At 36.1% G+C, this 23,701-nt stretch overlaps 2 protein-coding genes across 2 annotated transcripts in view; one reads left to right on the top strand and one right to left on the bottom strand.

The window, feature by feature from the left end:
* LOC136419804 (nephrin-like) overlaps window positions 1-23,701 on the bottom strand; it is a 161,290-nt gene that overhangs the window by 62,421 nt on the left and 75,168 nt on the right. The gene's annotated exons all lie outside the window — the stretch shown is intronic.
* On the top strand, window positions 880-15,330 carry LOC136419625 (uncharacterized). The gene is made up of 12 exons (XM_066406106.1): window positions 880-1,094; window positions 1,832-2,069; window positions 8,117-8,409; window positions 8,562-8,911; window positions 8,966-9,226; window positions 9,558-9,719; window positions 11,841-12,027; window positions 12,163-12,400; window positions 13,298-13,593; window positions 13,751-14,100; window positions 14,322-14,588; window positions 15,164-15,330. Exons 1-12 carry the CDS (start codon window positions 913-915, stop codon window positions 15,328-15,330), a joined length of 2,991 nt encoding a protein of 996 aa, XP_066262203.1. The 5' UTR covers window positions 880-912.

Below are 23,701 nucleotides of genomic sequence, written 5' to 3'. Positions count from 1 at the left end.
TTATACTTGCAAATAATCCGAGGGCTGGAAACAATGGCGAAGTAAAAACCTTTATTTTGAATATTAACTCGCAACTGGGACTCAACATAAATGAATGTAATATGATATCAACGAAATAAGGTGTTAGTGCGCATTTGTTTTCATTTATCTCAATTTTCCAAAATAAAAGAATTATTTCGCAACAGTTAGTTTACAGAGACGTTTTCATTTAACACAATATAGTAATGCCAATAGGAGGGTTCACAGCTACGTGAGCACACATTCCAGAAATTAATAAAATCGTCTTTCCTCGGGTTGATTAAGATAAATCTGCGTCATTTGGACATCACGCTAATTGTCCAATTAAAGAGTGATCAAAGTTGGAAAAGAAACCGAAAGAATCCACAGAAAAAACTTTCATCAGTTTGCCAAGGAGTTCTTTGGATTTACGTATAAACATATATGTCTGTGCCTGTTTATAATTTCACTATTAGTTAATCAATTACGTCTCAGATACAAGGATAAATAAAAATATAGCACATTTGCACTTTTAAGGGTGTATTTTTCTAATAAAAATTTCAACGCCCTGCATTTCAGAAACCGTTAAAGCCTTAGCGAAAATGCTTACATTCTTCGATGCTCTACTGCTCCCTGAGGTTTCCGCCAGGGAAACCCAACCACTCTGATACATTCATAGGAATCGGTAGGTTAGAATGTTATAGAGGCTCTAACCTTTTAACTAGCGCTTAAAATTGTTTTTAGCACACGAAAATTTTGAGCGTCGGTGTACATTGATTTAATTTATCTCTTGTTTTTTGACCTTCAAACTTGTCTCATCATCGCTTGTTACTACGTATTTTATTCGTTATAAAGACAATTACTGGCATTAAATTTTAAGTCATTCATTGTTGGACATCCGACTAGTGCTTAACAATGTTCTGGATCGTATTTTTAGCAGTCAGCTTAATTTTATTCTTCTCATGGACTCGACTGAAATATTCCTATTGGGAAAAACGCGGTATAGTAGGTCCAAAGCCAATACCACTATTAGGAAACATTGGAAAACACATACTAGGGAGATGCACTTTGGGCCAAGCCATCCACGAAAGTTACAAGTAAGACATTACTTACAAATTTTAGTAAATTGCTGTATATTGAGTTATATTAGGAATAAAATTCCGTTTTCATCGAGTTAATCGACAGAATCAAATCAGGAAAAGTATTTAATATGCAGAATGTAAGAAATTCCGAGCTGTTCCTTGAGGAGCGTATTCTCCGCGTCAACTGAAGACAAATGTTGAAAACAAATAATAATAAATACTTCGAAGTTCACGTAACTTTGGGAAATCATTTACGTGAACAACAATTTAGGTCCTCTACAGAGGTTTCGGTAAAACTTCTGTTAGGACATGTGCCTTGTTAAACCCAAGTTAACGTCGCAATCGCTCTATCTTCGGAATACCGCTTTTTCTTGTTTGTTAATAAGGGAACAGTCATTTAAGTACTTAGGCAGTACGACTTGTCTTTTAAAATGGCAAGTCGTGTGCTTTGCTTAGTCATTGCTCATTTTTATCGATATAGTTTAGTAGGTTAATTATCAATTTATACCAATAAATCTTGTCTATAACAAGGAAGTTGCTGGTTATTTTTGCACGAAACAGCGCCTCTGAGACTGCAAAATTAGGGTGCTTTCAACATGATCATTCAGTCCATAACTTTCTTGGTGACCACTTTGCGGAGTTACCTCACTTTGGATCTATGAGGAAGATCGTACACACTTCTGGTGTCTTAATCCGGATCAATACGTTCATCAACCGCAATTTCATCAACTATATAATAATAATATTTTCAGAAAATATGATGGATACCCGTTTGTGGGCCTATTTAGATCGACACGACCCGTCTTGTTGGTGCGAGATCCAGAGTTTGTATCCAAAATATTAGTGAAGAATTTTAAGTCATTCAGACATAATGAGTTGAATATGCCGGAAGATTCCAAATCACTCTTTGCACAAAATCCCTTTATACAGCGAGATGAAAAATGGAAGAAAACCAGGCAAATGATCACTCCTGGAATGACTAGCGGAAAGGTAAATTTGGTAGTTTTTGTCGATTACTTCATATTTGCCTGTCAATATTCCTAATTAATAAAATAAGTATTATGCGAAATATGCAACAAATCGCACATTTATTCAGAGATGTTCCTCTCAATAAGTTTAACGCATTTTGTCAATAGTCAAAAATCAAATTTAGGAAATATTGATATATTTGATATACACTCACTTTCACATGAAATGCACCACCCAGTAATAATAATAATTAAGTCTTGTAATTTTGGCAAAATAATGCTTCATAATAGAATATCAAATGATCAGACTTTCAGTTAAAAGATACAACATTTCATAATGAAAAAATTAATAATGAGTGACATCGCCTCGTACGGCAATGCAAGCACGTACTCTTCGCGGTATGCTTTGTAACAAATGATCAATATCTTCCTGGGGTATTTCATTCCATGCTACCTCAAGATGATGTCATAGGTCATCCACATTGTTTGGAGGCCTCGGTAAATTTCGAAGACGACGACTCATATCGCAAAGATATTCGATGGGCGATAGGTCCGGTGACCGTGCAGGCCAAGGCAGTATTTCCAATTATGCTTCTTCCAGGTATCTTCGAGTAATGTTCGCACTATGTGGTCTTGCATTATCCTGTTGGAAAATGCCTGTTGAGGGTTACTTCAGTGGGTGAGAAAAAGAAAAAAGGGAGCACCTGATTACAACACGATATATTACGGACTAACTGTTTAAAAAGAACACACATCCAAAGGAACACTAAAAACGCTGACCTCGCATATACGTTTGGCGGGCCGCCTTATCAATATTATTGCTTTTAGGCAAATTAAGGTTTTCTTTCTTCAATACTCTCCCTAAAACTTAACTAGAATAAAGCAATAAACAACACAACACTAAGATAGAATTTTTTCGAAACTTGTTAAGCCTAATTTACCTTTTAGAAAATTAAATCTTGGTCTTGCTAAGGCCTTTGTAAACAAATCAGCGATTTGCATTTCCGACGAAATGTACTCTATTTTTATTGTACTTTTAGCATAAAGATCTCTTATAAAATGACACCTAATATCTATATGTTTAGTACGTTCGTGAAACTCAGGGTTTTTGGCTAACTTTATCGCACTCATATTATCCATGTACAAAGTGTTTTCCTGTTTTGCCTCGCTAATTTCACTTAGCAATCGTAACATCCACAACATATCTTTGGCCGCACTAGCCGCGCTCACATATTCCGCTTCCGTAGTAGATTGAGCAACACATTGCTGTTTTTTTACTACGCCATGTCACCGCTGCACCACTATAGAGGCACAATGAACCTGTAGTAGATTTTCTGGTCTCGACATCTCCTGCGAAATCTGCGTCGCTGTAGGTCATGAAGTCTCCAGTATTGGAATAAAGCAATCCAACATCTTCTGTTCCTTTTATATATCGGAGGATCCTTTTAACAAGTTGACAATGCGCTTTCGTCGGTTTATCTAGTGCTCTGGAGGCAAGACCAATTGCAAACGCAATGTCAGGTCTAGTCACTACTTGTAAATACATTAGATTTCCCACAATTTCTCTATATGGAAAATTGTCTTCTTTTTCAGGAGATTTAGTTGCTTTCCATCCAGTTTCTATGGGAGTTGATACAGCGTTTGCTTCCAGCATTCCAAAACGATGTAAAATTTTCTGAACATAACCAGCTTGATTGATAAAAATTGAACCATCCATTAATTGATGTATCTCAATTCCCAAATAATTGTTTACCTCTCTTGTAATTTTTGCTTCAAACCTGGAAGTTAATTGACTGAGAAGTTGATTGGCTTCTTCTTGGCTATTTGTTGCAATTAGGCCGTCATCGACGTATAGAAGTAGTAGCAGTTTATTTTCATTACTTTCTTTGAAAAATAAACATGAATCCGCACTACTCTCCCTTAAGCCACAGTGTATGAGGAAATCTTTAAATGACCGATTCCAACATCTAGGGGCTTGTTTTAGTCCATATAGGCCTTTGTTCAATTTACACACTCTTTCTGTCCCATCTTCAAACCCTTCAGGCTGCTGCATGTAAATTTCTTCTTCCAATCTGCCGTAAAGAAAAGCTGATTTAACGTCAAATTGACTTAAATTTAATTTTTCACGTGCTGCTACACTTAACACTGTTCTGATAGTATCAAAACGTGCCACTGGACTGAAAGTTTCTGAGTAGTCGATATCTTTTTCTTGAAAATACCCTTTTATGACCAAGCGAGCTTTATAACGATCAGCACCTGTTCCATCTGAATTGTGCTTAGTTCGATAGACCCAACGATTTCCTATAACTTTCTTATCTTCTGGTGCATCAACCAGTAGCCACGTATTATTTTTCTGTAAAGAGCACATCTCTTCCTCCATCGCTTTTATCCAGTTTTGTGAGTTCTCTGAAGAAACTGCTTCTCTGAAATTTGTTGGTTCAAATTCAGCAAACATAGCTACAGGAATTCCGAAGTAATCAGGTCTTTTTAGCATGCTTCTGTCACGTAATTTTGGCAAAACTTTTGGTACCTCCTCTTTGGTCTCTTCTAAATCCTTGTTTTCAACGTCTTGTTTGTGATCTTCAATTTCAAACGTGGTAGGTGAGAGAGTTTCTTCTTTAAAGACAACATCGTGGCTTAGCACTACATCATAGAGCTCTGGTACCCACACACGATATCCTTTGACACCTTCGAGATAACCCACAAGATATCCTTTAAGGGCTTTCTTGTCCAGTTTACGACGCTTTTGTTTCGGCACGTGGACAAAGCATTCAGTGCCAAACACTTTGAGGTCGTCAAATCTTGGCTTTTTGTTAAACCAAAGTTCATATGGTGTTTTTCGGTCTAATCTTGTAGGTCCTGTCCTGTTAATTACATATACGGCCATATTAACGGCTTCTGCCCATAGATATTGAGGAATTTTAGTATTGGAGTATAACATTGAGCGAGCTGCCTCCATTATGGTGCGATTGTCTCTTTCAGAGCTTCCATTCTGTTCAGGGGTATAAGGAGCAGTGATCGAATGTTTTATTCCTCTGTTACCCAGAAAAACGGATATTTCTTTACTGGCGTATTCTTTTCCTCCGTCCGAACGTAACTCAACAATGTCTTTTCCGAATCTTGTCTTTACTTCATTGCAGAATAATTTTAGTTTATGTTCTACTTCTGATTTTTCACGTAGAAAATAAACAGTACGATACTTGCTATGATCATCTTTAAATAAAACATAATATCGTTTTTGTCCAGGAGATTGCACACTCATAGGTCCACAAACGTCAGAGTAGATAAGCTCTCTTGCATTATTTGAAATATCTTCCCTTCTGCTAAAACGCTCCCGATGTTGTTTGCCATAAGCACAAGCATCACAAAAAAGGTTGTCATTGGTAAATGCAATGTCAGAGTTCCTAAGAAAGCATTTCACATATTTTTTGTTTTGGTGACATAGGCGTTCATGCCAGAGTTGCAATGTATTGCTCATAGTCGCCGCACAAACGATTTTCGGCAAGATCACACGTAATTTAATTCGATAAAGATTATCGGCCTCGACTCCAACAGCGATAACTTTATTATTTCTAGTAAAGAAACACTGTGAACCGTTATTTTTCAAAATAAAGTCAATACCTTTCTTAGCTGCTGTTTTAACCGAGAATAAGTTCTTAGCCATATCTGGTATGAATAACACGTCATACAATGTTGCCGTTATCCACTCTTTGCCGTCAAAAGATTCTACATCTATGTTACCTTGACCTAGTGCTAGTACTTGGTCACCATTTCCAATGTAAACTGCTACTGGATCCGGGAATTCCTTGTACTCATAAAACCACTCACGCTTATTTGAAATATGATTTGAAGCACCTGAGTCTATCAACCAATAATTGTCACTGTTCTCATTAACAATAGTATTCCCAACAAAAGCTTGTCTTTTCGATTGATCACCTTGTTTTGACGAACAGTCTTTTATTAAGTGTTCTTTTGACCCGCACGAGAAACAACCTTTGCAGTCTTTCCGCTCATGATTCACTTTCCGACACAAGGAACAGCGCGACACGTTAGAGTCCTCTTTCTGTTTCTGAAAAAACTTTTTCTTCTTGAGAAAATTACCTTTTAGGTTTACTTTAGATAACAGGGCGACTGTGGATTCCTCCTCTTCCTCCCGCTGTTTTTCCAAACGTAATTCTTCAGTTAATAAACGAGTTGTTAAGGTCTCAATGGTCTTTTTAGAAGCTTGAGTTGAATCCCAGGCACTATGAAAATAGTTAAACTTGGACGGCAAGGTTGATAGAATTCTTGTGATCAACATGGACTCAGGAATGTCGCCTCCCAGCTTTTTCATTTTGCTGGCCAGTTGCTCCAGCTTTGACACATGGTGTGCAACATTACCATTGGGGTCCCACTTGAACTCGAAGAACTTCTTTTGCACTAGGGATAAACTTTCATCTGATTTTAAGTCGTACACGCTGTGCAATTTCTTCCACATTTCTTCTCCTGTGGCACAATTCATCAGCAGTTGTAACGGTTTGGATTCCACAGTTGTGACGAACAGTTTTCTTGCCATCCTGTCACCTTTGATCCATTTTTTAAATTTCTTTTCATAGTCCAGTTCATTTTCTTCAGGCCTTCTTTCAGTACCATTGCAGATGTCTAACGCATCTTCACTGTCTAATATCGTTTGTATAACAAACTGCCACTGTTGCCAGTTTTCGGAATCACGTAGTTTTTCGATTCTAGGCTTGTCGATCTCCATTTTTTTTTTTATGGCAGATAATACACTAATTTTGTAATTAGTCGTATAATTGCGAACAAAAGCTCAAACCGACACTTCTCACTACAACACTCGCGACTTACTCTCACTCGCACACTGGGCCCATAACCTGTTGAGGGTTACTTCAGTGGGTGAGAAAAAGAAAAAAGGGAGCACCTGATTACAACACGATATATTACGGACTAACTGTTTAAAAAGAACACACATCCAAAGGAACACTAAAAACGCTGACCTCGCATATACGTTTGGCGGGCCGCCTTATCAATATTATTGCTTTTAGGCAAATTAAGGTTTTCTTTCTTCAATAATGCCATTTGGTAAAGTTTGCATGAAAGGTACTAATACTGGCCTCAGAACATTGTCAATGTAGCAACGTGCGTTTAGGGTGCCTGGAACGAATACAAGAGAAGATCTTCGGCCAACACATATCGCACCCCAGACCATAACACTAGGTGTTAAAGCTGTGTGGCGCCTTTCAGAAAATTGCAAATTTCTTCTTTCACTTCGGTATCGTCTTACTCTTCTACGACCATCATTGATCCATAAACAAAATCGCGACTCGTCACTGAAGACGATATTGTTCCACTCATGATTCCAATCAATTCGTTCTTGACACCAGGCCAATTTGGAAGCTTGATGTTGGGCGGTTAGTGGCAGTCGTAGATTTGGGCGGTATGAATGCAGGCCAAAAGACGAAATTCTTCTGTAAACTGTTGCCATCGACACCCGACGATTTAGAGCTCCCATCCAATCTACTGCAACAAACATTGTTGTTTGAAATCAATCACCAATGGCCATCCGTCTAAGAAGTCGATCTTCACGTGCGTTGCTGCTATGGGGAGGACGTTCAGCTGGACGATGTCGCTGAACCCTTTCTTCAGACCACGAAGACCATATTCTCGCAATCGTGATGTGGTTCCGATTCATTCTTCGGGCAATCTCACGAAAAGAAAGTCCACCCTCCTTCATGCCGATAATTCGCCCTCTATCAAAATCCGAAACGTGGGAAAAATTTCGACGCTGTCTCACTGGGGGCATTTTGAGATGTCTTGTTCACAGTTCAACAACAAAATAAACTGATATTTCCATGTAAATATTATTTTATTTATTTACAATTGAATAAAAAATCTAATAGGTCGATGACAAAAAAACCACTAGCATTCTTTCTTTTTTACTGAAAGTCTGATCATTTGATACTCTATTATGAAGCATTATGTTGCCAAAATTACAAGACTTAATTATTATTATTACTGGGTGGTGCATTTCATGTGAAAGTGAGTGTATTTGCAATTTTTTATTATTCTTAGATGAAAAACATGTATGTTATTCTTAAAGTCATCAGTCAGAATTTTGTCAAGTATATTGAAAATTACCCAAGAGCAACGACAGACGGCATCGAAACAAGAGCGTTGACTAAAAGGTTGACATTGGATAATGTGGCTAAGTCGGCATTCGGAATTGATGGAAAAGCTTTTGAAAGTTATGAAGATATATCGGAGTTTAATAAGTTGGCAAATTACTTTTTAAGTCCAGGGATAATGACATCCTTAGTTTTTGTGGCTTTACAAATTTTTCCGAATATAACAACACTGACCGAAAGGTACTACGAATGCGATTAAAACAGCATCACTACAGCACCGTTTCAACTCAGAACTAAGTGCAAATGTGATGTAGCGGTGCTCTTCTTACAGTGTTCGACTCGAGTATGACTGTATATTAATTTGATCATCCTCTTATTCATATTTATTTTAGGCTTTTTTCGAACAAGGCAGAAGTCCAGTTGCAATCAATCTTGTCCGATATCATGAATTATCGAAAAAAAAACAATATTAAAGGTAATGATTATTTGCAATTTTTGATGGACCAAGGCGAGCAATACAACTGGAGTGACCACATAATCACCAGCCACGCTAGCACCCTCTTCATTGATGGTTATGAAACATCTTCTTTGGTCCTTTCATATATGCTGCTCAGTCTCGCTCAGAACCCGGAATATCAACAAAAAATTAGAGATGAGATTAAGAAAAGCGAGGACGAAAATCAGGGCGAACTCACATACGAAGCACTCCACGAGTTACCTTGGCTGAATGCTTGCTTATATGGTCCGAATTTTTCAATTTTCTTAAATGTTTTCTAGAAAATTTAAATTATTGCAGAATCTCTTAGATATACACCACCAGTAGATTTCATGACAAAGCTTTGCACAGAATCGTTTGAATACACACCAACAAATTCTTCGTACAAGAATATGAAAGTTACATTATTTCCTGGAGATACAGTTATTCTGCCTTATGCGTTTTTAATGAAAGACGATAAATACTTTGAAAATGCTGACAAATTTATGCCGGAACGGATGTTTACTAATACCGACAAATCAATTTTCTTTCCATTTGGTGACGGTCCTAGAACTTGTATTGGTAAGTTGTTTTTCAATACAAACTGATTTAGCTTTTCAGATTACATCCAAAATCGGTTTTAATTGATTGATTTTTCAAATACGAAGGATAAAAATACTTGTTTTGATATCTATGGACATGTTTGATATTTTTAAAATAATTCACAAACGAAATTTACGAATTGGAAATATTGTAAGTCCTTTCTTTTTGATAAACATCAGAATGTGTAAAAGAGAGGGAACAAAAAAAAATTTTGATTGATAAAAAAAAAAGTAACTAAAACATAAATATGATTTTAAAAATGGCACTCGAATTTAATTTCAGGAAAAAACGATCATTTATTATGTTTTAGGTCAGCGATTGGGAATTATGCAAGTGAAACTAGGTGCGGCTAGTGTGATCAAAAACTTTGAACTTTCTATTAGTCCTAAATTACAGCAACCTATTAAATGTTACCCATACCACTTTATCAACGAAGTAAAGGGAGGAATTTGGATTAGATACAAAAAGATTACAAATTAAATTTCTATATCATATATTATTTACAGATAACTGAATTTTGAATAAACTTCTACAATTGTGTTATTTCTTATATATTGACTTCTGGACTTATTTGAAAAAACCTCAAAAAATTTACTCTTCCAGAGCATGCCGTGAATATACACGATTTGTATTTTATAGGGATCTTGGATGTCGTTTGTGCAATGCAAATAAATTTAAAACCGCAAAATAAAATTTGCCACAACTAAACACTCTCGTAATGTTAATGGGGAAAAGAAAAAAATTCCATGACCATGGAAAAAAGACAATTGTTTTCTCAGTGACAGAAATGGTTATTTTGATGACTCGCTGAACACCATGCCATTTTATTTCCCCTTTTTTTAAAAATAAATTCCAATTTTTCTCCTGTGTGTTTTTGGCAGGTATTTGGGCCCAATGAAAACCACAAGGCTGTATGCATTATCGTTGGTAGACTCTTTTAATGTAGATGATGTGGCACCCATCTGTGGAAATTTATTGCAGTATACAATACGAATAGGTTTTACTTAAACCATCGGTGTCAGTTTTAGTTTGTACACAATTGATGTTTTTTTGTGTACACCATTTCATAACAGTCACGTTTTCTCTTGTTGTTTTCAGTTTTTGGAACGCTGGTCCTCTGAAAATCGAATATATGTTGATGTCGATTTGCATGTTTTGTTAAATAAAGCAGTCGGATTATTTTCATTGTATTTGGGCTTGTTAATTGTTTTTTACGTATTGACTGGTTTGGACAATGTAAACTCCATTGAAGTATCTACCCATATTTCTCCTCTATTTTTTTGTCCCAGATATCCTCCAATTATTTTATTTTTTTATCTAAACTAGTTACAATAAACAGTCCATTATGAGCAGTTTTTTCAGGTCAGTTAAGGTAAGTCCATAACTTTTTTATTATCAGGAATGTCGAAATAAATGAAATAACAAAACGTTTTAACCATGTTTGAAACTATGGTTCTCAAACGTGATTTTAAATGCGATTTTATGCGTTTTTACTGAAATTTTTAACATTGTTTTCATAGTAACCACACATGCATCAAGCATCATCAAGACAGTTATATGAATGCTGCAACATGCTAATAGTCGATTAGGATACATGTGCAATAAATGGTATATTACACATCAAGATTGTAAAGCCCATTATGATCCGAATGTCAAGCGTGAATCCCAACCCTAAAAAGTGAGGAACATATATTTCATAGTACGATTGTTCCTTCTATCTTTAACTATATTTTAAAATTATAAATACTCTACCCAAATTAAACATAGTAGATTAATGCTGAAACACAAAAAACCAACACATTTCGAATAACAACATCAATGGTGACGTGATATTTATTTCCATGGTAACCATAAATAAAAGAGCAACGAGGTGATTACGACATGGTAGCCGATTAGCTCTCTAGGTAAATAATGAGCCATATGCGAGCCATTATTAATGTGTTATTCAACTGTTTTTAGAAAAAAAGTGTGAAAACGATCTTTACACGATAGTCATTCAACACTCCTAATAATCGTGTCTTTTTAAGCTTTGTAGGGAAAAAAATTATTAACGTAACAAAAGCCCAAACCATATTTTCGGTCGCGTGACATGCGATATTTTTGTACGACCGACTTTAGCTGATTCTTTGTTCATGTTTTATATTTCATATTTGATTTAACAAATCGATATCATAAACATTTTTCTACAGTAACAAAGAAAAAGCAGACATTTTTCAAAGTTTCACAGTAGATATTACTTCGCAGAGATCGGAATCCCTTAGGTCAACTTTAGTCTTGACTGGAAAAACTTTACTTTAAGATAGACAAATTGCACAGAGAGTGCATACTTTTCCGCACTTCGAGCTATTTCAAATTATGTTAAATTAAATAATACGATCGATCAAGTACATAAATGTTTAAAGAAAATCTTATCCAATTGTTTAGGTTATCATTACGGTTACAGCAATCAAGTACAAATAATAAACAGACACAAAATTATTTAGGTATGAAAGATCAAGTGCTATCTTCAGCTTCGCATATTTCTGTAGATATTCGTAAACTTTGTTGTTCGCATAATTTGATTTCTGCTTTTCTTAGTTGTGATCTCTATAACTATTCGTCATGATTTCTGTTTTATTAGCAACTTGCATCGTGTTAATTTTGCTATGCCACAAAATCCGATCTTATTATTGGGCCAATAGAAATATACCGGGTCCAAAACCGTGGCCGATAGTTGGTAACATTCCTGAGCACATATTCGGGAGGAAAACATTGGGACAAGTTTTAGCGGAGATTTACAGGTAAATGTAAACAAGTTACACATCAACCGATATGAGGTAGATTATATCCAATAACATATGTCTCGAGTTGCATACATGTGTGTAACCATACAAAGAAGCATTTCCTACCACTACCATTAAATTTTCATATTTCAGAAAATACGAGGGATATCCGTTTGTAGGAATATTCCGTGCAATTACTCCTTGCCTGCTAGTCAGAGATCCTGATTTTGTGAATAACATTTTAGTGAAAGACCACAAGTCGTTTTACAATAACGACTTCTTCATAGATAAGAAAAATGATCCCCTTTTTGGGCAAAACCCTTTTGTTCTCAGGAATCAAGAATGGAAAGACACCAGGCAAATGCTTACTCCTGGATTTACAAGTGGAAAGGTATTTTTCAACTCGAATGATAGTCTAATCACCCATATCTGTTAAATACGGGAAAACCTAATATAACGGATTTATTTCGTTTGATTGCTCTTTATAACGTGACCAAGCAAAATCTAAAATACAGGCAACTTTAACGACATGTTATAAAAATACATTGTTGTAATAGTAAGTATGGTTAAGAGTTTGTTAACTGAGTAAGGGTAAAGGGGTAAAAAAGAGCAATCAATCCTACAATGGAATACAAAATAAATATAATGAAAGAGGCCTTTACAGCAGAGTTTATTACTCATGAGGTGCTTGAGTGCTACCAAAATGTTTCCATATTTGTCGTCGTCCGTCAAATATGTTTTTCCAATTAGATTGTGCGGAGAACAATTCATGAGAACCAATCGCATACTTCCCATATTCATAAGGTCCAGGGTTTACAACTTGAAGGTCATTCGTACGTTTGATGAACCAATTCTTTGGCCTCCTCGGTTACCCGATATAACACCTCTCGATTTTCAGGCGACATCAAATAAATGTTCTATTACTTTCAGTTCATCCTTTAATCTCAATTTAAATGCATTTATTTGACGTTAACTAAGGATATTACTTGCAGATTTAGATATTTAAATCAAGTATTAACCTTTTTCTGTGCACGTAATATACTTGAAACATGACCGTCCATTAAGTCAACATGAGTGTTCCATCATAGCGGTGAATTTCTGTTTAACTTTGCATATCATTTAGATTTTTTAAATTTCGTGAGATGAATTAGATTAAATAACGGAAAGCGAATAGTAGACTTCTCACAACAAGTCCTTTGATAAAAACTAAATCACTTACATTCACGCAAATTTTTTTAGTGTTTATAATTGCTTGAAAATGAATGTTAACTTCAGAATTTCTTTTTAGATGAAAAATCTATTCCCTGCAGTGTGGGACGTCAGCAAGGCAATGATAAACTTTATAGAAAGTCATCCAAATGCCATAACGGACGGTATTGAAACAAAGGATTTATCCAAGCGATTTACGTTGGATAACGTGGCTCGGGTGGCATTTGGATTTCAGTGCAACTCATTCGAAGATTATAGGCGAGAATCTGAATTTATGACTCTCGCAAATCGTGTGTTGACGCCTGGTTCACTCAATGCAATATTGCAACAATTAAATGCCATAATGCCATTTTTGGGACAACTCTTATCTGTCAAGTAAGTATTTTAAGATACTAAGAGTGATTCGCCCAAAGTTACTTTATATAAAAGTTGCTTATTTTCATTAAAAAAAAAAACAAAAAATGAATTCTAATGGGTTTAAATTGGGACTTCATGGGGGCCACATGGAGCTATTTATATGTGTACATTGTAGGTTGGTTCCCAAAGACGTCGAAAAAGAACTCTCAAGTATTGTATCGCGTATTGCCAAGCATAGAAAAGAAAACCTGGAGCAACATAATGACTACTTCCAGTTTATTCTTCAACTTGCAAAGGAAAAACATTTAACTAACACCGAAGTAGCTGCACATGGAGTTACATTTTTCTTTGATGGATACGAAAGTTCTGCGGTGGTTTTAACGTTTTTGTTGTTAAACCTGGCAACGCATCCAAAATACCAAGAGAAAATCAGGCAAGAAATAAAGACTGTGGAACAAGAAAATGAGGGCGGCATCACTTACGAAACACTTTCAGAATTAAAATGGACGGACGCTTGCGTCTACGGTAAGTTGAAAAATATCATATTAAAAAAAACTTCAAGAACTTCCGGCTATGATGAGGAGGAGGAGGAAACTTAATATGTGGCTTAATCAGTAAGATGAAAGTATCCAATACTCGTTTAACCTCTTTGATTTCTCGTAATCCTTTAGGGATCATTTAACTCAATGCTACTACCTTCTAAAGAATCTTCTATGTTGTTAATGTTAATGTATTGCTTGTTTCAGAATCGCTAAGATATACTCCGTTCATGGATATTTTCGTGAAAATGTGCACTCAGACATACGAGTATACTCCAGATAACCCGGAATTTAAGAAAATTTCGGTAAAATTATATCCAGGTGATAGGGTCATTATACCACATAGTATGCTTATGAAGGATGAGAAATATTTCAAAAACCCAGACGAGTTTATCCCAGAAAGGATGATGGAAAGAGATCAAATAAGCAAATCAATTTTCTTTCCCTTTGGGAATGGGCCACGAGCATGCATAGGTTGGTATTTAAACTAGGAATTACTATCGTAGCGAATTTAAGGCTGAGTTACTCAATCATGATTAAGCCCGTTTATCTTAACAAGTTCTTCTTAGGAGAGACCTACATGATTGAACAACTGGCCTTCATTATGTTATATGACTATCACTGTAGCGTAATTTATATCGGTTCTTCCAACAGAGGAGTAAACCAACTCCGGATAATCAAATATGTTTTTCTTACAAAATATTATTCTTGAACCTCTATAATTGTGCTGCAAATGGAGTTTATTTACGATGGTGCACCTTCGCATTTCAGCATGAATATTCGGAAATTTTTAATCTAACAGTTTCCAAATCATTGAATAAGTCTTGGAAATAATGGCCTTCAACTTTGGCCACCGCGACTACCAGATTCATATAAATGTGACTTTTCTCTGGGGGACTCTAAAAGAATTTGTATATTCGAGCCCCGATAGTGGCCGGGACATTTTGGTCATATTTTTAACGCTACGGAATTGGTTTGTTTCACTATTGGGACGAATCAGAATCATTACTCACTGTCCTTATCCTAGTTTTGCCACGGTTTTATTTCAGGCCAAAGGTTTGGATTAATGCAGGTCAAGTTAGGGGTAGCGCAAATTATAAAACATTTTGATATATCGCTCAGCCCGAAAACGAAACATCCACACAAATTGGTACCTTTCCATTTTCTCAATGCTATTCAAGGAGGAACTTGGCTTAGATATAAGAAAGTGGATTAGGCGATAATGGGTGAACTTTTTGAGGCGAAATAGGCCATTTTTTTTTTGTTAAAATGTATCCTTTTCAACCTCAAGTAAGTTTTTGCATTTCAGCAACACTGTAAAAATAAAATGTAACAATGATCGTTTTTTGGTAAGAAAAAAACGTTGTTTGGCATCTCCCTTAACGATGCACATTACATGCAGGCTGGAATTTAATTAAACTTTTGCGATATTCTATTTTCCAAATGTTGATTTTGAAAGTGTAAAATAAATTGATTAATTGAAAATGTTTTTTTTTTAATTTTAATATTTTATTTTAATGCCAAAATGTTCTTTATTGCATGCAGAGAAAACCATCTGCATTCCTTGGTAAGCTGACATTTTTTATAAGTTGAAATGACGTATATGTGTTTTTCCATCAAATAAAATATCTTGGTTCATCATTCAAAATAGACCGAGTTCCTATGTAAATAATAGACTGCGATAGCAACAGACGAGCGAAGTAATATTTTTATCGGAAAGCCGAATGTATCAGCAAAGCTGCGTCATAAGTTGGTGCAATACTGCCTAACAGGCCTTGGTGATGTAATTTTCTTTGACTTCACGACCATAGATTGGTACCCATTACATCCACTTCTTCAAGATAATTGAGAAAAATTTTCTTTTCAGTTTAATGTTGCCATTTGCTCATTTTCATAAAATTCAGTTGAGATTAGTTCAGGTTCAACACAACTGCTTAAAACTTTTCTCGTTTAATCGCCCTTTACGCTTCCATTCCGTTTTCGTTATTCCCATTTTATTCGTTACCGTGTCCCAATATATCCACCACCAATTTGGGACCACTGTATGGCTTTGGTTTCATTATAAACTTTCCCTCGGAAAACTTATTTTAATTTTCCTCTTCCGGAATAATCTTAGGTTTCTCACCTAAAATGGAGAATGGCAGATTTGAACAAATGTATTTAGAACTAAAAACATAATAAGATGATAAAAGATATAAAAGCAAGAAGGATAATAAGACAGAGGGTTATCTAGCGCACTTGTGGCCCTCGCTCGTGTTTCTTAATGGGTATTTAGCATTGCACAAAAGCGGGTTCAATCAACATAATTGTGTAATACATTTTATGGATTATTAAGCGTAGGTAGTTATGGAGCACTCAAATCCTCATTCTTTCAGGTTTCTAGGGACACCTGCACAATAACTACTTTAAAACCCACAACTCCAATTTGAAAATGTCCGCAATAAAAGTTTTGAACTAAGTTACCAGAATGGAGATACATAAAGTTACATCCAGGAACATACCTGCTTGTGGCCAAAAGCATCTAAATTGTCGTTCATAAATTTATGCATCATTCGAAACTGGAAATTGGACATGAGAAAAATTTTTGTTCAAGAAATTGCATTTTCCATTCTAATTAGGAAATTTGAACGTGGAGGTTGATAGCACAGGCAGGGAAATTAGTGAGAATTGGACCGCGTTTGAAATGCAAATATTTCGCACTCATGGCCGATTGTATAACATTGGTTTAAGCTCCGCGCGTTCAACCGCAGATTTTCACAATAACCAATGGAATAACGGTCAAATCTAAAGCTCAAACTTCAGTTCGAGTTTAAAACTTTGAACTACAACTGGGCCTTAGATCCGCCTCTTCGGGCAGAAATCATCGTAAAGAGAACATCTCGACCTCTGTCTCGATAGAGTAAACATGACAAACTCCGTTAATCAGAAACAGTTACAAATGATATTAGTTTCCCATTATTCAATATAATTTTGCCTGGCCGCAAGTCTAAGTCAGGATTTCAGGAGCGGCCTTAAACGCTGACCCACATTTCCTTCACATGCCTCCCTCCCAGCTTTAGACTTATTCCACCCTCAATGATACATATAAGTGATGGGGGCTAGAGTTGCTTGTTTCATTTCCACAGGATGTCAAATTACCTCAATTAAGCCTTAATTGTAAATATCTGGAAAACGGCTAGAAGCTGGTTATCGATCAACTAGCTCGGAACAGAAATTTTAAATGAATTTGTCGTCCACAGAAACACCCCTATTGTCAATCTACAGAATAAAAAAGATAACAATCAATTACTTTACCCGATAGCAGGCTATACCCATTTGTGCCAATGTTTCTAGGGCACCCTGTATATTACCGTATTACAAGCAATTCCAAGTTAAACTTTATCGTGGAACTTCTCGATATTGCTTTGTTTGGGCCGGCAACGGAATTATATCGGTCGAAAACAACCTATTTTGCTGCTCTCATTTCAAGTAAAAACATATTCTCAGGTATGTTCGGGAAATTTCTTTTATGTTCACTTCAGCTTGGTGTTGATTGCTTTAGGCATTCCTCTGTAAAATTCGCTTACCTATTAATACCGCACACTTGGACCAGAAGCCGCGAAATGCTTTATCCCGCCCTGCATATCTATTACTCTTTGTGCTGTGCCACCTCTTGCCCAGAAAAGAGTGAATTCAGAGAAGAGACGTAATATGATTAAATTAAGAAATTGTTCCAGATCTGAGTTCCAGAAGAACAGGGAATGAATGAATAAATTCATATTCTCATTAAGCTGGAATAAGCTGCTAGAATTACACCAACTTTAAAATAAAATGTTTTCCAGAGAGGGGGATAATTAAGGCTTAGTGGAAAGCTGCTTGCGACAAATTGTGTTTCAAACAATACCCCGTCCTCTATGGGCTAACCTACTTTGAAGGTATTAAATAAGTTGTGGAAGCTTTAAAAAGGGCCTGCCATTCCCGACAAGATAAAGCGAATTCTTTGAAATTCAATTTAATTCCCGCTTATCCCCAGTTGAAGTCAAATGCTTCTCTCCTGATCGATCCGGTTATGCTGTGTATGTGTGTGATTTTTTTAACTCAAAATATGGAATTTTACGTGATCAATTTTTGAATATAGCACTAATTCATAAACTAAAAACATTACCTCAAAATATTTCCTTTCATTTCGGCCACATTTTATGCGTGTATGAGATAGTTTATGGATGATAAAATAAACAAATCCGGTGGCCAAATATCAATAATTTTGTGTTCATTTAAATTATTTTAAAAACATATTACCATTTTATAGAAAGCTGTATTTTATATGGTTTTTCCCCGTCCTGCCTATGTGGGCATGTCCCAGTTAATCACACAAAAACGATTAGTGATTTCTTTACCGTTATAGTTAAAACGCTTTAATAATGTTATCCCGCATTTGGACGCACTGATATTTACAGATTGTAGATGTTATGGCGTATTCAATATCTACGATAAAAAGAGAAGTGGAGGCCGCAGTTTCAGCCCGTAACATCCCTCATCATATCACCCCCATGATGCTAGCATTACATTTTAAACGGCGTCCTTGTTTGCGCAACTTGTGAAATGAAATTTAAAGTTATGTACATTTTTAATCATACTGTACCACATTTGGTAATTTGGTATCTCCTAATCTGGACACGTTATTTCATAAAGCAGTTACAAACGTTAGCAATAATGTTTGTTTACAGCTAACAGTTGTCTCAAAAATTTTACATGACATCGTTATTAAACTATTCTTTACACCTGCCGCTTCTACTTTACGCGATATTCTTTATGTATAAAATGAACGTTCTGAATTTTTGTCCAGACTACAGTATGCAAACCTCATCTCTAGGAAAAAATTATTCGATGAGGAAAGAAATCGGGTTTTGATCAACGCAGGCCTGTCAAATACTAAAAAATTTAAAAGGACTATTAGGTAATACAAAGACGATGTAAACCTCTAAAAGCCAAATTTCTCCGGTAATCCCCGATTTATGGCATGTCGCGCTGAGTAGTTGAAGCGGAACATACCGCTTTGTGACGTCACTTCTGCGAGAGCGACATATTTCAAAGGCCACCGACAGCGAACTGTAAACACAAGAACGTGACACTTTAAGCTAAAGACATAAATATCGGCCGATGAAAGTACTGGGAACATCTAAATTCATGAAATATTGGTCAAAATGAGGAATTGGAAAATTCCTCAAATGATATTAATTTATTATAGGATTCCTTTGCTGCAATGTAATCTCGTTAGGGCTGAAGTGTAACGGCCTAACTGTTGTGGCTGTTATTACTGGGGAAATTTGTTGCCTTATTTTGCAAATTGCTCTGCAGGCATAAGAAGTTCTCGATGAAGCAATCGTTAGGTGGACATAAATTTTGCAGAAATATGCTGGTTGAAATTTTTATTTGTCGGTAACGAGCACTATTTAGCTCGGTACAAATTTAAATATCTTCTACGAGCCCCATTATCTCTCTCCTTACTGTAATCACTGAACCAGCATACAAAAGAACTCCGCAAAAATCCGAACTTCCAAGCGATGCATTCTTTGTGATAAATTGCAACGCATTTATCTTTCCGCAAAAGTGGTAAAGACATTTATCTGCGGCTGGTTTACGTCGAGTGTTTCCTCAAATATAACTCAGGGCGTAAAAATAAAACGTTTAGGCCTCCCGTAGCACAATTCTTGTTCGGCAGTATCGTATGTAGCTAAAATATCATTTCCAATAACGTACAATCAGGCAGGTAAATTTGATATTGCTCGTACAATAGAACTAAAAATCGCAATTTTCGTTATGAGGTACTGATCGCTTTCGATTGGAAAAGGCCTCTGGTTCCACCTTCCTGAGAGCACCCTGTCTTTCGGTTGGGGATATGGTAGGTATCCGGACTCTTTGATACCAAACTACGCGTTCTTCGACGGAACCTCTTCAGGAAGATCCGGCTCTCAAATCTGGCAGGCAATTTTTTTTCTCGTCATATGATAACGTAGCTTAAACGCCCCTTCAAACCGTTCGAATCCCTCTCTTTTCGAGGGATGTTATCTCCACCTTCACACCGAATTTGCCAGGCAAGTGTATTACAATATGTGGCACAACGTAAATAGTCGGTTAGTAATAAGTGAATCTAGATACTTGCCTGGATATATTGAAGTATAGAGGATTTTCCCACAGCGACTCCGAGTTGAAATTAGAAGAATGAGGCGAAGAAGGTATGAAAAGAAAAAAAATTGCCGATACAGCAAATTTCACACGAGGGAAAAACCTCAATTCCACATATTATTCACGTTCTCCCCATCAGCAAACAAGTTAGCCTAAATGTTTGTTAATGTGGCCTAAGTATCCGAAAGGACTGTTCATACCACTATAAGCCCAATCAAAACTTATTGGCAAATTGAACCGTGACATTGGAAATCGGATTTCACCCATTTAAATAACAATAGAATTTAGCCCTTTTCGAAACTCACGATTCAATTAGATGGGATCAGAAATAAATTCGGAATTTCGTAATAAATTCGTGAATATAATTTCACCCTTCGCTAAGGCCCATTAGATTAGGGAATTTACAAGGACGAAGAATATAGGATTTATGTAAAATGATTAATGTACAATTAATTATGATGACTCTGTACTTAATTACTAAAACTCCAGTAATCTGATGGTTGATTCCCCCCCCCATACAGTTTAATTTTTTACGAATTAATTGAACTTGAAAAAGAACGAGAGATAAAGCCGTAATGGACCTTAATCTTCCCAGATTTTTCCTACGACAATTTGCATTTATCTTCATTATTCCTGGCTATAGGGCGGCCCCGTGTGCATTGAGTCATGCTGTTTACATTCGAAGATTTGGTCGACAGGCTGCAAAAAGTGCACGGCAGATGGCGCTGATAGGATATTTTCCCGCAGGCCCAACATACATCAACCTGCATTTGATTGACACGAGATGAACTGAACTGACGAGATCTAATGGAATCGAAACCGGTCTTCGGGATGCTCGAGTTAGTTAAATGCAAAGCTGGAATGAGGGATTAAGTTGTAATAGACCTTAATCTTCTCAGATTTTTCCTATGGCTATTTGAATTCATCATCATCTAGGTTTGCTCTATTTGTACGAAATATCACAAAATTCCTTTTCTTGTTAGCTATAAGTGTGTTTTGAGAAGATCGTCCATTCGGCATCAAAATCAGAGTCCCGACAAAGCTTATTCCATTAGATCTTCGATATTAGGGAATCGGTGTGCAATATCTTTGGAACACTGGAACTGCTGTTATATTCTGATTAAGTATAATTGCAGTTTTCCGAAGAGTCGTTTCGTTTCGTTTGAATTTAATAGTGGCTCTAAATTTGCCAAAGAGTCGATTACTTCCTGTATCTCTTTATCGCGGGCGCTCGACCAAGTGATTTATCGCTTGCTTTTAATATATCGAATATTCGGATATGTTTGTCCATACTTGTAGAAAAATTGTAGTAAACTTCCAGCCACAGGGCCTTTAGCTCCACTACCGCACAAAAGTAAGGGAACGGTTAATTAAATGAAACTAAAAAGCCATGTGTATTTCCTCCTAAATTTGAAATTCTAATTAAAATTAAAAAAACCATTTCCATTGGTACCTGTTGTCAATTAATTTTTTAAATAATTTATTTGGTGAAATGTAGCTAAATGGTATGCGGCATAAATAAAGCAACTTTTATGAAAATAAGGTTTTATTTATCTCAACAATTGCGAAAACAACAGGAAAAGTACATCCTGATTGGAAGTGATTTCATAATTAATAGATCCGGAATTGATGAAATTATATTTTCGATCACAGAACTCGGCATATTAATCCACATCTGGGTTACCTTATCATTGAGAGGCTATTTGCTTAGTAACCTTGTGGTACGAGTTCTAGACGTTTTATCTCTTCCCATACGTAGTCGATGGGATTCACGTCCGGTGATTGCACCGGTCATGGCAGAACCTGAATATTATGCTCGTGAAATCACTCCTAAACAAGGCAAGCTGAGCATTTCGAACCATTATCCTTTTGAAATACAAATCATAAAGACCACCTGTCAACATAGCATCTTGAAGTATAAATAGACTCTAAGCAGGATAGCTGCTCATAGCTGATCAATCGACGTTAATATATCTGTAATTTTTATATATTGTTTATTTCAAAATGTTTGGCACAGAATGCTAATAAACACGATTTTGTGCTAATAGAACGAGTCGCCAATATTTGCAAATATAAGGTCCTCTTTTCTTTGTAAAAAGGTAATTTTCGCAAATTAAGGTTGCACTCATTCTAGACCCTCGAGAAGCAAACTAGTTAATCAAATTTCAATATTGATAGTGCGGGTGAAATGTAGTTCAAGTAGCAGAGTTTAAAAAAGGGAAAAGTTTAAAATTTAAAATCCTATTTAAGAAAGTTGCCTGCTTTCATTATTCCAGTAAGTACCATTAAAAATTATAATAGGAATTCCGACAAAATTTTTTGGGACTATGGTTTATTGAGGTTTTATGACTCTCGACCCATAGTTGTGCTGCTAAACATTTTGAAATAGACATTAGCACATGATGCGTAGTAGAAATGCGCCCTCTAAAAATTTAATCTAAGGGGCACGAGCGGTCCTCGTTCTCTTAGAACTTTCCTTGTTCCTCTTAATGGCAATGACCTTTGGTCTATTGGTCTTTGGCACTCTATCGCTTATAGCTGTCTTATAAAATTATTAATGAAAATATTGTATATAACAATTTGCGAAGTAGTAAAAATGAAATTACGAAAATATACAATTATGTTAATTAATAAATAATCACTCCCCTAATATTGCAATGAACATTTATTGTGAAAACAAAACCAATCTACACAAAATGTTAAATTAAGCGGTTAGCCCAGTAGCGCTCCAGGCCATAGGGTCGATACAGCGGCCTTCACTTTTGGAGCAGTAGACCATTTATTGCAGCGAAACTTTTAAATGGGTAAACTTTTATTACTAAAACCCCGAATTAGTATGCACATCTTGAACACCATTCTAATCGCTTTTCTATTGGAAGATGGCTCGTCGATTAGGATGGTGTCACTAATTTTGCAGTGCTCGTTCCTTTAGTATTCTGATTTTGTTCGCTTTGATTTTACAGTCCCCAAAGCTGTTTGGAATAGTTAAAGCTTATATTAGCTTCGATAATACCCTATCGACAAGAATAATAAAACCTCTCGTAGTCCTAGTGTGCAATAGTACCACTCCAATTAATTGATAGCTTATTACGTGCATCTTACTTTTCGAAAAACTAATCCAATTTCATGGCGGAATGCCTGATATTTCACTTGGTTCAATCTGAGTACAATCAAAAACTCCTTGTAGATTCTTCTGTGGTCATAGAAATAACTACGGAGATGTGAAAAGTAATCTGGGCGCACGTAGAACTAATCCACGGACATGTTGAGATAAACTACTGGCACACGAAAAATCATTTTCAGCACACAAAGAATAACTCACGGTCATGTGAAAAATAAACTACAGGTACGTAGAAATAAACTATCGTAACGTGAAAAGTTATCCGGGTGCACGTAAAAAATAAATTACAGACCGTGAAAAA

The sequence above is a fragment of the Euwallacea similis genome, chromosome 3 (assembly GCF_039881205.1).
Source record: "Euwallacea similis isolate ESF13 chromosome 3, ESF131.1, whole genome shotgun sequence".
Taxonomy (NCBI): domain Eukaryota; kingdom Metazoa; phylum Arthropoda; class Insecta; order Coleoptera; family Curculionidae; genus Euwallacea; species Euwallacea similis.
This window is presented reverse-complemented; position numbering and strand designations above follow the sequence as displayed.

Bases quoted from the DNA above. Each gene is read 5' to 3' on its own strand.
- LOC136419625 (XM_066406106.1), top strand. From the start codon at position 913: ATGTTCTGGATCGTATTTTTAGCAGTCAGCTTAATTTTATTCTTCTCA. The intron at 8,410-8,561 runs GTACTACGAATG...TATTTATTTTAG, and splicing joins ATAACAACACTGACCGAAAG to GCTTTTTTCGAACAAGGCAG. The intron at 8,912-8,965 runs GTCCGAATTTTT...AAATTATTGCAG, and splicing joins GCTGAATGCTTGCTTATATG to AATCTCTTAGATATACACCA.